This window comes from Uranotaenia lowii, chromosome 3 (assembly GCF_029784155.1).
Source record: "Uranotaenia lowii strain MFRU-FL chromosome 3, ASM2978415v1, whole genome shotgun sequence".
Lineage (NCBI taxonomy): Eukaryota > Metazoa > Arthropoda > Insecta > Diptera > Culicidae > Uranotaenia > Uranotaenia lowii.
This window is the reverse complement of record NC_073693.1, coordinates 337,955,234-337,969,732: the sequence shown is the minus strand read 5'-3', so window position 1 is coordinate 337,969,732 and position 14,499 is coordinate 337,955,234. Positions and strand designations below refer to the sequence as shown.

Genomic DNA, 14,499 nt, shown 5'->3' with positions numbered 1-14,499 from the left:
TATCAAAGATCGACTTCACTCAAAACTGATCAATTATAAATGAGATGTTAAAATTTAACCAAGGTTAATTTTTTTTAAAATAAGATAATTTTGATTTAAAATCGGTGATGAAGCATGTATTTTCCTTTTCTGTATTTATGTATATTTAATTTTTTTTTTTGCACTGAACTTCCTGCATTTAGTTTGAATTCGGTTTGTTCAAAATTTTTATCTTTATTATAATTTTGTTTTCATTTTATGGTGTGCCTGAAATATTGTGATTTGTGCAGTCTTTAATTTATTTTTTGGCAATTTGCTATCCCAGAATAAGGAATTTTAATTTAAATAATTTTTAGTAAATTGGCAAAAATATGAATGGATTATGGAAATATGGAAACTTTTTTTTTTTTGAATAAGCCTTTATTCCTGTCATTTTTTAAAGATATTTTCAAATTTTTATGATGTTATCGTTTTTATCGTTTTTTTCAAATTTGAATGACGATTTTGGGTGTTTATTTCCTTTTTCATTGAGCGTTTATGAAAGTGTTTTTATTGCTCACTAAATTTGAAATTCGAAAACCCCTCCATGGACGAGACCTTTACACGGGCCTGAGTGGCAGAATGCGTCTTCTTAAAAGCAAAATATATAAATTAAATTCAATTATTAGGCACAATTATCCTAAGGCTAAGGGTTAATATTGTTATATTCATGTTGAATTCTTTAAAGTTGGTTAAACCGTCTATTTGAGTTCCGAAGGTAGGTACTTCTCTTATCCAAATTATCAAATAAATTAAAATAGTTTAAACCCTTTCTGATTAAACGGTCATCGACCGTTGATAAAGAGATCAATTCCACTGTAAAAGTAATGATTTCACCCTTTTACACCAAGTGGTCTAGGAAAAGTTTTTCACCAGTTTGTCGCCCTTCCGGTTAGCAAAAAACGGGAACGGGTTAGCTTTTTGTTTAATTTTCATTCGTTCGGCAGCTGCGAAAAGTGTCCCTTCAACTAAGTGGATTTGTTTGAGTGCAATTTTATGTTGACCGGAAGTTCGGTTTCAATGTGGGGTGATGCAAAGTCCGGAAAGAATTTACCCTATTTTGAACTCCCGGAAACATTTGAAATTGATTGATTTCGTTTAGAGGATTATTGAGCTTCTCCATTATACGATAAAGTTGTTTTATGGATACCTATGTATCAAGATGAGTATTGAGTAAAATAAGCTTTAAGAATAAAAGAAAAAAATGAAACAAAATTTAATTTTATTTGGTGAAGTAATCTTTCCCTCAATGAAAAAACCAAGAATGTAATTCGAAAATTCAAACATAACATATCTCAAGGCTTAGGAAGGATCATTCAAAAAGGCTCAAAACAAAATAAAAGGTAAACAAAATGCTAAGACTGTCCCTGTTTTTCCGAACCTATGATATGTTTTATTTTACAGCATCTGGTTACTGTTCGATCCTTCTCTGGTGACTAAGAAGGATTTGGGACAAACAAGTTTGAATCGCTGTAAAAACATTTTGGGTGCTCAAAACTCCGAAAGGTATACACCTATTCAGTATATTCCTCTGAACGACGTCATTATGTTGAATACTCGGTCAGGAAAAAAAATCCAAACACGAATGGCTGAAATTGCACAAAAAGAAAAGGATCGAAGGGTTATTTTTTTTGCTATCGCTTTTGCTTGTCCATTGCCATTGACGATGATGATAAGGGAACATTCGGACGAAAATCTGCCCGCATTAATGTCAGTCCGATGTAATAGGTTTCCACTTTTTTGCGCTCAAGCCGGTGGAACATCTTTTCCAAATTTGGATGTGTGATGTTACCTTTTCTGTTTACCTTTTTTTTTGTCGTCCTCGCATTGATAGGAACATTTTGTTGAGCAGAGTCCGAATGGGAATATGAACCAGAAAAAACGGATACTACGCATTTGGTCACAAATGTTCCGTAGAAACTGTCCCCGAGATCGGGGGATTAGATGTCAATTCCAACTAAGCTTGTCGCAGCTCTGTGTTGTAGCTTAGATTCCAGGAAACGAGCTTAAGGGACTTAATCAAAATTTATTCGAGCAATAACATTTCTTTCTTATTCATTTAACATTCGATAAGATTTGAGCTTCACATTTTCAGCAGTCTAGAAAAAAAAAACTATGATTAAAACCAAAGATGGTATTGATAGTTCACAAAGGCTTAAACATATTGTTAATTTTGTTAAATATTATATATTCATGTCTAGTCGGACTTACATTTTTTTTTAATTTCTACCTTTTTCGGCTTGTATATACAGTGCATAAGAATGTTCGATTCGATTAAGATACAGATCATCAGAATAATTAATTTCGAAAAACATCAACGGATTTCTAAAAATCATATTTTAGCTTACTAAAGACCATGAAAGTATAACCCAATACGTAAACACAATTAAAAATGCAATGCAAGTTCACCATATTTAAAAGAATCACAAAAACACAAAATTTTGATAAACTCAAAAATGGCTGAAAAACCTTCAAGAAACTTATGTAAAAAGTGCATACCACTAAATATGTACAAAAAAGTACCTACAATTATCATAAAACGATAGTATCAAAAATTTGACCATACTCTGTTGAACTTTTAAGAAAAGGAAAAAATAAAGTAGAATGACCATCAAAACTGCTTGAAAATACAAGATAAAAATCGCTTCAAATCCTTTTTTCCTTATCGTTAAGCCAAAACGGCTCCGTGTGCTTCAAATGTTTTACAAATATGTTAAAAGTAATGTTAAAAAACCAACAACTTCAAAAGGAAGGGTTTGAAAAAGGCAAAAAACAGTATGAACTCCATAACGAAGGTTTAAAAAAAAATTGGAATTGGAAAAATGGAATTCAGATTTGAACTAAGATTCGAAAGTTTCCGACTCGGAATAAAAAATTAAAAACTCAGATTCAGATTCAGATTCAGCTTGAAGTTAAGCTTTACAATCCAAATTAATATATCAATGTGGGAGTTTTAATAAGGATTCAAATAGCAAGAGATCGTAGTTTCATAATATTGATTCAGGATTAAAAATTAAAATTTGGTATTCAATCAGAGTCAATTTTGAACCACTATCCAAAAGAAATCACTAATCTATATATATATATATATATATATATATATATATATATATATATATATATATATATATATATATATATATATATATATATATATATATATATATATATATATATATATATATATATATATATATATATATATATATATATATATATATATATATATATATATATATATATAATTAGCTGATCCCGTACGAACTTCGTTTCGCTTTAAATCATTGGTACGTCAAAATGAGTTTAGGAAATGAATTCGAAACATTCTTTTGAAAATTTTGGGGAAAAAATCAACAATGTTTAAAGTCGCTACTATTACTATTACTTGAAATTCAAATTACACAGTTGATTGGCTTTTTATTAAAATTTATGTGAGAGTGTTTTCTACTCGATCGGTTGCAAAATCTAGACATTATGGCAGAAACATGTAGGGGAGAGTGGGGTATCGCGGGCCATGGGGAAACGTGGGCCACTTTTAATATCTCAGATGTGTGTTGAGATAAAAATCTCAAACCAACTGTCATCGACGTCGGAATTTTTGATGAAACATCAATATGTCACACAAACGCAACCAATTTGCAAATCATAGCTTGTGGGGAATCGTAGGCCAGACATCTTGAACCACCTATATTTTTATGTTTTTATACACATGCAGAACTTAAAATACGTGTTTCCTTTCCTTAACGTTTTCTTATGCCAAATGAAGAGTTATGAAAAATATTTTATCCATCCTATATAAGAATTTTTACCAAAACGATCGCAAGCCAGGTTTTGGAATCTTTGCGATCATGCACAGCTCTCTTTTTTATTTCATCATCTGAAATAGCTTTAAAATAACGAAATGAGTAAAGAAATCACAGTTTTGGGTCAACTCATAAACTTTGCATGTTATTTGGTCAATTTGGATTTGGTGGCCCACGATTTCCCACCATTTTCCAAAATCTAAAAAATATTGCTTTTTTTTAAACAGTCAGAACTTGGAAAATTCATGTATTTAAAAAATAAACAAAAATGTTTAATGATACCTTGAAAATGTAGAAATCCATACCATTTTTTATTTTCATTTTATCTTTTATAATAAAGAAGTTCTGGAACAACGAAAAAAAGTGGCCCATGATTCCCCACTCTCCCATACTATTTGTTTATGTGCACGACTCTTTTGCTTGACCTTCACACTTAAATTGGTATCAATTAACTGCCTCCAACAAAATTATTGCACAAAACACTGAACATTCAATGAAACCCTCTTTTTTTGTCTCATGGCCCGAAATTCGAAAATTGAAACCAATTTTACGTTCCTCAAAACTCCCTTGTGCCATTTTTTCTTTTCCAATTATATGTTAAATAACGTCAGGAACTTGAAAACAGTGAACAGTGAATATAGATCATGCCTAGAGTCCACCTAGAGTCAATTGCTCATAGTTTATAACCCTCATCTGAACATTTTTATCTCAATCCGATGCATGATCACGAGAATATCGCGAAAACAGTGAGCAACTAACATGGACGGTCTTTTTTTTGACCACGATTCAAAACTTGACACCTGAAATCAATTATCTTATCTGTTAAACTCCCATGTGTCAATTTTCATTACAATTCTATGCTCAATCAAGAGAATATCGTAAAAACAGTGAACAGATAATAACCCCTTTTTTCGACCCCTGGGTCAAGATTTGAAACCTGAAAGCAAAAGAGCGTCCCTAAAAACTCCTATGTGGCAATTTTCATCTCAATCCAATGTAGAATAACGTCAATATCGCAAAAACATTAAAGTTGGGTATGAACGACTCCTTCAGCCGACTTCTGATCCGCAATTCGAAACTTGAAATCGGTTGCTCGTCCCTCAAAACACTCATGTGCTAATTTTCATCACAATCTGGTGTTTAATAACGCCAATATCGCAAAAACATTAATCAGTTGATATGGACCACCCCTTTGGCCGACCCCTTTGGCCGACCCCTTTGGCCGACCCCTGACCCTTAATTTGATAACTGTAATCGATTGCTCGTCTCTAAAAACACTCATGTGCAAATTTTCATCACAATCCGATGTATAATAACGCCAATATCGCAAAAACATTAATCAGTGAACATGGACGACCCCTTTGGCCGACCCCTGACCCTGAATTTGATAACTGTAATGAATTGCTCGTCTCTCAAAACACTCATGTGCAAATTTTCATCACAATCCAATGTAAAATAAAGCCAATATAGCAAAAACATTAATCAGTGGATATGGACGACCCCTTTTGCCAACACCTAACCTTAAATTTGATAACTGTAATCGATTGCTCGTCTCTCAAAACCCCTATGTGCAAATTTTCATCACAATCCGACGGAAAATAACGTCAATAACGTGAAAACAATATTTGTCTTGTATGGACGACCCCCTTCAGAAGGGGTCGGCCAAAAATCTAAAAACATTTTTCATCATTCCTGGTCCTAATGAGCATCCATGCCAAATTTCAGATCTCTAGCTCTTAAGGCGGCTGAGTCTATAGAGGACAAACAAACAAACATACAGATAATTGCTTTTTATATATGTATATAGAAAAGCAATTTCTGTGGGTTTGTTTGTTTGTTTGTTTGTTTGTTTGTCCTCTATAGGCTCAGCCATCTTAAGAGCTAGGGAGCTGAAATTTGGCATGGATACTCATTATGACCAGGAATGATGAAAAATGTTTTCAGATTTTTGGATGACCCCTTCTAAAGGGGTCGTCTATACAAGACAAATATTCTTTTCGCGACAATGACGTTATTTTTTGTCGGATTGTGACAAAAATTTGCACATAGGGGTTTTGAGAGATGTTAAATTGATTCCAGGTATTGAATTTTGTGTCAGGGGTCGGCAAAAGGGGTCGTCCATATGAACTGTTTAGTGTTTTTACTATATTGACGTTATTATGCATTGGATTGATATGAAAGTTTGCACATGAGTGTTTTGAGAGACGAGCAATCGATTCCAGGTATTAAATTCAGGGTCAGGGGTCGGCCAAAGGGGTCGTCCATATCAACTTTATAAAGTTTTTACTATATTGGCGTTATTATGCATTGGATTGAGATAAAAATTTAATGACGGGGATTTTAATGAACGGACAATCGAATCATGTTATCGATTTTTTTTAGAAGGGGTCGGCCAAAGGGGTCGTCCAGGGGGGGTTTTGATGAAAATTTGCATAAGAGTATTGTGAGGAACGATCAATCGATTTCAGGTTTCATATTCAGGGTCAAGAGTCGGCCAAAGGGGTCGCCATATTAACACTGTTTTTGCGATATTAATGCTTAAATAAATTGGATTAGAATGGAAACTTGGTACGTGGGAGTTTCAAGGAACGAGTAATTGATTTTATGAGTCAAATTTTAATTCAGAGGTCTGCGATAATAGTCGTCCATATAAACTGTTCAATTTTATTTACGGTATTGACGTTATTATGTATTGGATAGAGATGAAAATATCCACATAGAAAATTAGAGGCACGCTTAATTGTTTCAAATTTCAAATCTCAAGTCAGAGTTCAGCAAAAATGGTCGTCCATATTTCCTGTTTACTGTTTTTGCTTATACATCGAATTATAGTGAAAATTTTCACATGGGAGTTTTACAGCACATGTAATTAATTTCACGTGTCAAATTTTGACAAGGATTTAGTAAAAGGGGTCGTCCATAATATTTTCGATTTTTTTCAAATAACTACGTTGTAAGGCATCATATCGAAGCAAAAACTCAAACACGAGAGTTTTGCAGGACGAGGAATCGATTCCTGATGACAAACTTTCTTTTAGACGACAGAAAAAAGGTTCGTCTTCATTCACTGATTAATTTTTTTGCAATAATTGTTTTACTATGCATGAGATCCAGACAATAATTCATTCACGAGTGTTTTACAAATCGGATATTTGATTTATGAATTCAAATTTTGAATCATACGACAGAAAAGGGGTCGTTCAAACTACCTTTAAATTTTTTAGACATTATTTCGTTGTTATGCATCCGAAAAAGAAAAAAAAATCGTACACGAGTGTTCTTTTCGACGGTCAATCAGTTTCTTATTTTAAATTTCCGTTTGGTAGTCAAGCAATAAGGTCGCTTGCAAATTCTATTTTAAGCAATTTTTTCGTGAAAATGCGTCCCAATTACCAATCAAATACAAAATCATCCGCTTTAAAGTTAAAAGCGAAACGAAGTTCGTACGGGATCAGCTAGTATAAAATAAAGTATAGATTCATTTTGAAGACTTAATTAATATAATTAAAGACTTAATTCGGTTTTTTGGAACGACATTACCGACATTTTCTAACAGGACCAATATTATTTACACAAACCCCGTAAATACTTTTTTTCGGACTTTAATTGTGATAAATTGCAATAACAAAAAAAAATTAAGAAAAAAAATATTCAAAAATTACAAAAAATCAGAAAATTTCATATAATTAAAAAACAAATACAAACAAGACACTAAAATTACAAAAACATAACAAAAAAAATGACAAAAATAACAAATGAGACGGTGAAAGCAAACATTATTAACAAAACAAAAATAATTGATAAATGATATAAAAAATTTAAAAAAAAAATTATCAAAAATTGGTTAAAAATAACGTTAATGATAAAAATAATAGCTTTTAGTTATCAGTGAAAAAAATAAAAAAAAAACTGTTCTATTTTGGCAACAATCAATTTTGGCAACGCAAAATGTTCGAGCGTGATGCCAAACGGAAATGTTTTTTATAGTTAAGGCTGAAGAAAAATCATATCCAACAAATATCGGACGGTTGTAGAAGAAAAACTGTTATTCTTATTGAAACTTTATGCTACTAAAGCTTTGTTCATTTTGAAATGAGACAGTTACGAATGTGTGTATCTAGAAAACCATTCGTTTGATCGAAAAACTTTCTATCAAATTCTATGAAGGAAATAAGGGTAATTTTATAATTGCCGTCATCCGGGGTATAATTGATAACTTTTTTCAAAATTTTTCGATTATTTTTTTCTGTTAAGGGAAATATGGCATGTTTTATGAACTTTGGTTGCAAAAATTTTTCTGACTACTTTATTCTAGATTCTAGACTAGATTCAAAAATCGATGTCATCTCGGTTCAGAATTTGATGCTTTATGGTAACATTGATCAGTCTTTGTTTTGACGGTTTTAACGAGTTTTCTTGATCATAAGGGATATAAATCATCTTCTGAATTACTGTGTTTCTTGGTTAAGATTTCTTTAAGACCCAAAAAAAACAGCATTGCGATCCTTAATGTGTTAAGGCCGAACAACAATTAAAATTGTAAGATAGACAATTATACTGCATAAATTAAGGGGCTAAATTAAACATTACTAATAAAAATTTAACTACAAAAAAAATGAAATTTTGCCTTCATTCAATCCCCTAGGTCCTCGCACTATTCCCCTATTTTATTTTTTCGATAAATATGGTTTACTCTATTGAAAGCAGTTTTTTCTTCAATTAATCATTTTGATCAAACTTTACCATTTGATAGGGTTTTTAGCCTATTGCCTTAGTCTGGCTTACTCTTGAAAAATGTCCCTATTTTTTTAACCGTAATCCGGGGTAAGATCATATGATAAAGTTATCATTTTTCAATATTATACGATTATTAATTTCTCTGTAAAGGGGAGTGTGAATTTGGTTCAAAAATCGATTTCGTCTCTGTTCAGAATTTGATGCTTTAGGGTAACATTGATCAGTCTCTATTTTGACAGTTTTAAGGAAATCAATACTGATGTTATCATCATCACTGATTTTTTCATCTTTGTACCTGAAAATAATCACATTTTCGTAGATGATGGAAAGAATTAGAGAAACATGACCTATCAAAGAACGAAAGAACATAAGCCGAATTTTTTCGAAAAAGATACCACGGCTCACCGGCAGGACTTGAACCTGCAATCTGCAAGTAGAGATTGCAGGTTCAAGTCCTGCCGGTGAGCCGTAGTATCTTTTTCGAAAAGTTCATGATATTTACGGCTTATGTTCTTTCGTTCTTTGATAGCTCATGTTTCTCTAATTCTTTCCATCATCTACGAAAAAAAAAAAAAAAAATTTAAAAAAAGTTTTAACGAGTTTTCTTGGACATAAAGGATATAAAACATCTCTATAAAATTAACAAATGCTAGTCTATCAATTTCACCAAGCACGTTTTTTTTTTTAAACATTTTTAATCGAAAAAAGAACAATGATGCTGCATATATTAAGGGGTAAAAATTATAACAATTGCTAAATACTTTTAGCTTCAAAATACAAATGAAATTTTACCTTCACACATTCCTCTAGCTCCTCCCATTATTTCAATTTTCATTTATTCTTCAAAGTTAACCATTTGATAGGGTTCCTATTCAATTTTCCAATACGGGCTTACTCTTGGAAAATGTCCATATTTTTTAAATATCAAAAATTTATCATTAAATGACTATAAAAATGGCACTATCACTTTTTTGCTGTTCAAAATGCTATTTCGAGGTCCATGGAACTTCACACTTTATCAAGTTCTGCCAATACACAAAAAAGCTTTAAAGTACTGTTTTGGTTTCTGTTTCTACTATTTGGAAACTTAAAAGTTGGTATGAAGAAAAACAATCTTCTTGTTACATACTTCTCATTTTTTCAACATCAAGTAGCTATCAAAGGTTTGCGACTCGTTTTGTACAGCTCAATAGTTCCTTAAAAAACTCTATTGTACTCTTTCGTAAACTTGAAAGTTTTTATTAGTTCCAACGGGCTTTCAATAGTAACTTCTCAATATAGAAACTTTGAAGTAGATTTAAAGACTTAATTCTACTGGTTACGTGCTTCAACTCATGTTTGCATAAGCAAACACGTCGTTACTTGGGAAACGACAATGTGAAGCACACAATTAGTTCCGGAAGAACTTTTTAACAGCTTGAAAATGATAATAATTTTAATGGCATGTCCGGCGAAATGAAAACTAGAGAGAATTTTTTTTTTATAGAAATTTGAAAGAAAGGTGGATTGACAGGCATTTCATCAACATACCCTCTAGGCTCTAGCCTAAAGTTTCAACACCTATCAAGCTTTCTCCTATTGGCGCACTAATGCTTGGCTCATAAAAGTGCTTCTTGAAGCTGGTTAGAAGCTGTTTAGCAATTTATGTGAACTTTTGGTCAACTGTAAAGTTCGTTTAGCTACTTAAAAATTGAGCTGAAAAGAAGTTGTATTACAATACACGATTGAGCTGATCAAACCTGATAGAGGAATGTTATCCAAAATTGTTTATAAGTTACCCCGGTGATCAAAGTTACCCCGTTTTACGGTATATCAAAAATTTACCTCAAACTACAACAAAAATTACACCAAAATTAAATACTTTTACTAAGGAAAAAGATGGAACTTTCACATAAAGCAACCTGCTACTTCCAAACGCTTCGATTTCATCAGGAAGGGTATTTGTTTGTGAGCCATCGAAAAAATAGATATCACAAGATTTCGAAATTACATTTTTACTTACATTTGAATTTTTTTTAAAGAAACAAGTTTTCCATATTTTGAAACTTAACTTTTTGGTTTATAAACGTAGAAAAAAGTTTGGAGATATTTAAACTTTAAACTTGATGATGACTATCTCGAAAAATTTCATGTTGATCAAAATAACCCCGGTGATCGATGCTACATGCTACGATACTGCGATGAAACAAAATTGAAAAAAAATATTTAGCAGAATTATTTCTACTTTAGTCTTGGTATCTCCCATCGGCAGGCGCATACTTTTTTCATTATTATTATTTACATGGTATTCCGTCTCACGACATAACTTGACGAACAAAATTCCTAAAATTCACTCGGTTCATAGCAACTCGTTCTCCAATTCCTCGGGCACCCCACGTTCGCCAGATCACGCTCCGCTTGGTCTAACCACCTCGCTCGTTGCGCCCCCGCTCGTCTTGTTCCTACCGGATTTGTAGCGAACACCTGTTTTGCAGTTTTTTCATTAATGATATTCATCAGTTTTTCCCCACTTTTACTTAGTAAAATCTGTATTTTGGGTGGTTGCATCCTCCTTCTCCAATTCCCGCTACATTTTGGCTCTATATTTAGCTTTTGAAAGAAGATTTGAAAGAAAATTTGGTGGATTCAGCTGTTTCGAAATTAACAAAAATTGAATATTTGTGTGCCACAAAAATACGTTTTTACTGAAATGTCTGCTGGCAAAATTCGTCAAAAACAAAGCAAAACCATCATGAGATTGAACTTCAAATATAATAGGTTAGTTAAGATCGTAGGTCGCGAAATATACTTACAAGGGTAGTTGAAGGTTTCAAAAACAGCAAAAACCAAAGTTTTTGTTTTATTTTTTTAACAGAAGCAGAGTCTTGGCATATCATTCTATTTTTTACAAAACAATCAGCAAATAATCACTTTATTCTGCAAGCGATCTTGGCACAATCAGAAAAGTTATAGGATTTTAACGCTGCAATTTGTTTGAAAAGGGGTTTTTCACAAGTTTGGTCGTCCATCAGAAATCATCTGTCTCATTACCTCGGTACCGGCCATACAGCTTACGAGCTCTGGAACATGCAAAAATTTGCTGTTTGAGGTTAGGTTTTATAAGTCATAGCTAGGAAAATCTTTTAGTTTATCGGAGAAACATTTGCAGAACATTTCAGCGATCTACTCCTCATTTTTCGTTTATTCAAAATCAAAAATTCTGGTATGCGTAGAGCCTTGATTTCCCTGATGACCCTTCTTGACCGTAGTTGCCGATCATGTGCTTCACTCCAACGTATGATTCGAGCTTTGTGGATAGTTTTGACAGTGTTTGCATACTTTTCCAACCCGCACGCACAGACATTTTATGTGTAACGGTTTTGCTTGCTATTGATTTAATAATGGTGAGTTTTGAAGGAAACTGTGCCAAATATTTTATATCTGTCGTATCGTAAATATCTAGAAAACGAGTTATTTTTAAAATTTGAAAAAAAATTGGTCGGTTAGTACTTTTGACAGGCAACAAGAAGCTGTTTAAATTTCGTTTTCCCGATAACTAGAAAATTAACTATCAGCAATAGAAAGTGTCGCATTTTTAATTGCACTTAGCTTTAGTGATACAGCATCAGAACACTATACTGAGTGAGTAGGTCGTCTGGTCGAAGATTATCCAGCCTAAGGCTACGTCCATTCGATCTAACGATAATTCAACTTAGCATCCTCTAGACCTAACCACCATTCAGTCAAACACTTGACACTTGACACTTGACAATTAACTTGACAAAAGAATGATCAACCCTAACATATATCTTTGCTCTCTCTCCTTTCCAGGGTCTGGTGATAGCGATGCTGGTGTCCTGCAACTGCAAGGTCCTGAAACTCTACTCGGCCCCTCGGGGCCAAAAATCCCGGCGCGGAACCTACCGCAGCTTGAAGGACGGCGAGGGAGGCCGCTACGGGGTCCTTTCGGTGACCAACCCCAACTACGAGGACATTCTGGGACCCTTTCCACCGATCGGAAGCGGAAGCGATGGATGCTTTGAAGCAGCCCAATCGAATGGACCGGGCATCGGTTGCTCTCCGGTGCACAGCAGCTTCACCCGGATGGCCTACCGGGAGGGGAACTTTGTGGATCGAACCGACGCCGTCGTCCCGACGCCACTGGATTGTGCCTTCAACGGAGAACTATCGACATCGCTGGCGATCGAGGAAATACCGCGAAACCCACTTCCGGCTTCGGTGTGAAAGTTTTGGAACACCACCAACACCATTTTGGGATCGCTAAGCTGTTCTGCTGTGATGTGGGAGGGACCCCGGGGAAGGTTCTTTGCTGCCTAGCTAAGTCTACCTGTGCGTGTGTGTGTGTCTTTGCGTGTCTGTGGGTGTGTAGTGACAATAACTTTAGTGTGATTTGGATTGGAGGATAGCTCAGCGTTGAACTCTGTCTATCTTTCCTTACTGTATATCAGCTGTAACCTAGCCCATATCAGTTGTATATCGAAAAAAAAGTAACAAAGTATATATCAACAAATGGAGATCTCCGATATACATATGTAAATCAATGGAACCCCTTAACTAGAAATGAGTAGAACAAGATAGATTTCAAGAGACAAACATACACCAACCAACACTGAATCCGTGCAAGGAAAATCTGTTACCAAAGAAGAGGAATCGAACTGTAGATGCCGCATGTTAATCAATGTACGCTTAGCATAAAAATGTTTTTTATTCAATTTTTTTTCACAAAAAATTATTTCCTTTTCCATCAAATTCAAGCCAATCAAAATAAAAGAAAGTTTTTGAAAACTCAAATCGATGTTGTTATCCTTTTTATTTTGACTGCCTTTTCTGAGAATAGCTTCTTTTCAATAGCTTGAAGAATCAGTTAGTCGAAAAAAAAAACTAAGCATCAGCTACCTACTTGATAAGGTTAAACATGTGAACAAGTCATTCAAATACCGATTTAAAAGCAAAAAGCAAAAGAATTCAAATCATATCATGAAAAAATCATTCAAACAACCCAGTATCTTTCTGAAACGTGACAGCTGAGAAAAACATTTTTTTAATCAACAATTAAATTCTGTTGGTAAGTGCTTGAATTAAGTTTAAAAAATTGAGCAGATTCATATGTTTTTGTTTTTAAAACTATTAGGGAGAGTAATGTTTTGAAATAAATATTAAACGTATAATTTTCTAAGGAAAAATATTAATACAGCTCGATCATCACAAAACTTACACTGAAATTCGCAAAATAATTGGCAGGACCTCTATTGTTTGAGCACAAGCGTGCAATGCACACTGTGCATAAAAGCATATGCTATGTTGAAAAAGACATACCCTGTCTAGCAAATGTACTAAAGTGAATTGTATAAAAAAAAAAACTATTAAAGAAAATAAACGGAAATTGTTTGAAACAGAGTGTCAAAAATTATCCGAAAAGACCCATTGTTTAAAAAGTTGATTGTAAAAGCTGCGTTGAAAATTGTTATGAAAAATTGGGTGAAAGGGCTCAATAAGTAGAAGTCGAATTTTGCTATCCGAAGCCATCTTAAAATCCAAGATGGCGGCTTCCGTTTAACTTCAAAATGCCATTCACAATATGGGTATTGAGTGAAAAGGCTTCAAAAGTATATGAAAAATGACTATCTGACAAAAATTTAACAAAACTATAAAATATCTAAAAAAAAGCACATAAATTGTGGTAAAAAATGAAAACAATTACTTAAAATTTTATAATTCAATAACAAAAATCTGAAATAACTATGACAAAATTATGACAAACGAAAAAGTGACTAATGGACACAAAAATATAATAAAATACGACAAATGACGAAAAAAAATATGACAAATATTAGGTACACAATTATGACAAAAATATGAAATTTATTTCACAAAAATTTCAAAAATGGGAAAACGATGACAAATGTGGAAAAATATGAAAAAACTTTGACAAATGTAACAA

The 14,499-nt window shown here is 33.2% G+C and overlaps 1 protein-coding gene across 1 annotated transcript in view; it reads left to right on the top strand.

The window, feature by feature from the left end:
• LOC129757264 (adhesion G protein-coupled receptor L1-like) overlaps nucleotides 1-13,951 on the top strand; it is a 205,335-nt gene extending 191,384 nt beyond the window's left edge. Inside the window, exon 7 of the mRNA XM_055754426.1 lies at nucleotides 12,369-13,951. Within this exon, the coding sequence (XP_055610401.1) occupies nucleotides 12,369-12,782 (414 nt within the window). The 3' untranslated portion in view covers nucleotides 12,783-13,951. The remainder of the gene's footprint in view (nucleotides 1-12,368) is intronic.
• The last annotated feature ends 548 nt before the right edge of the window (nucleotides 13,952-14,499 follow it).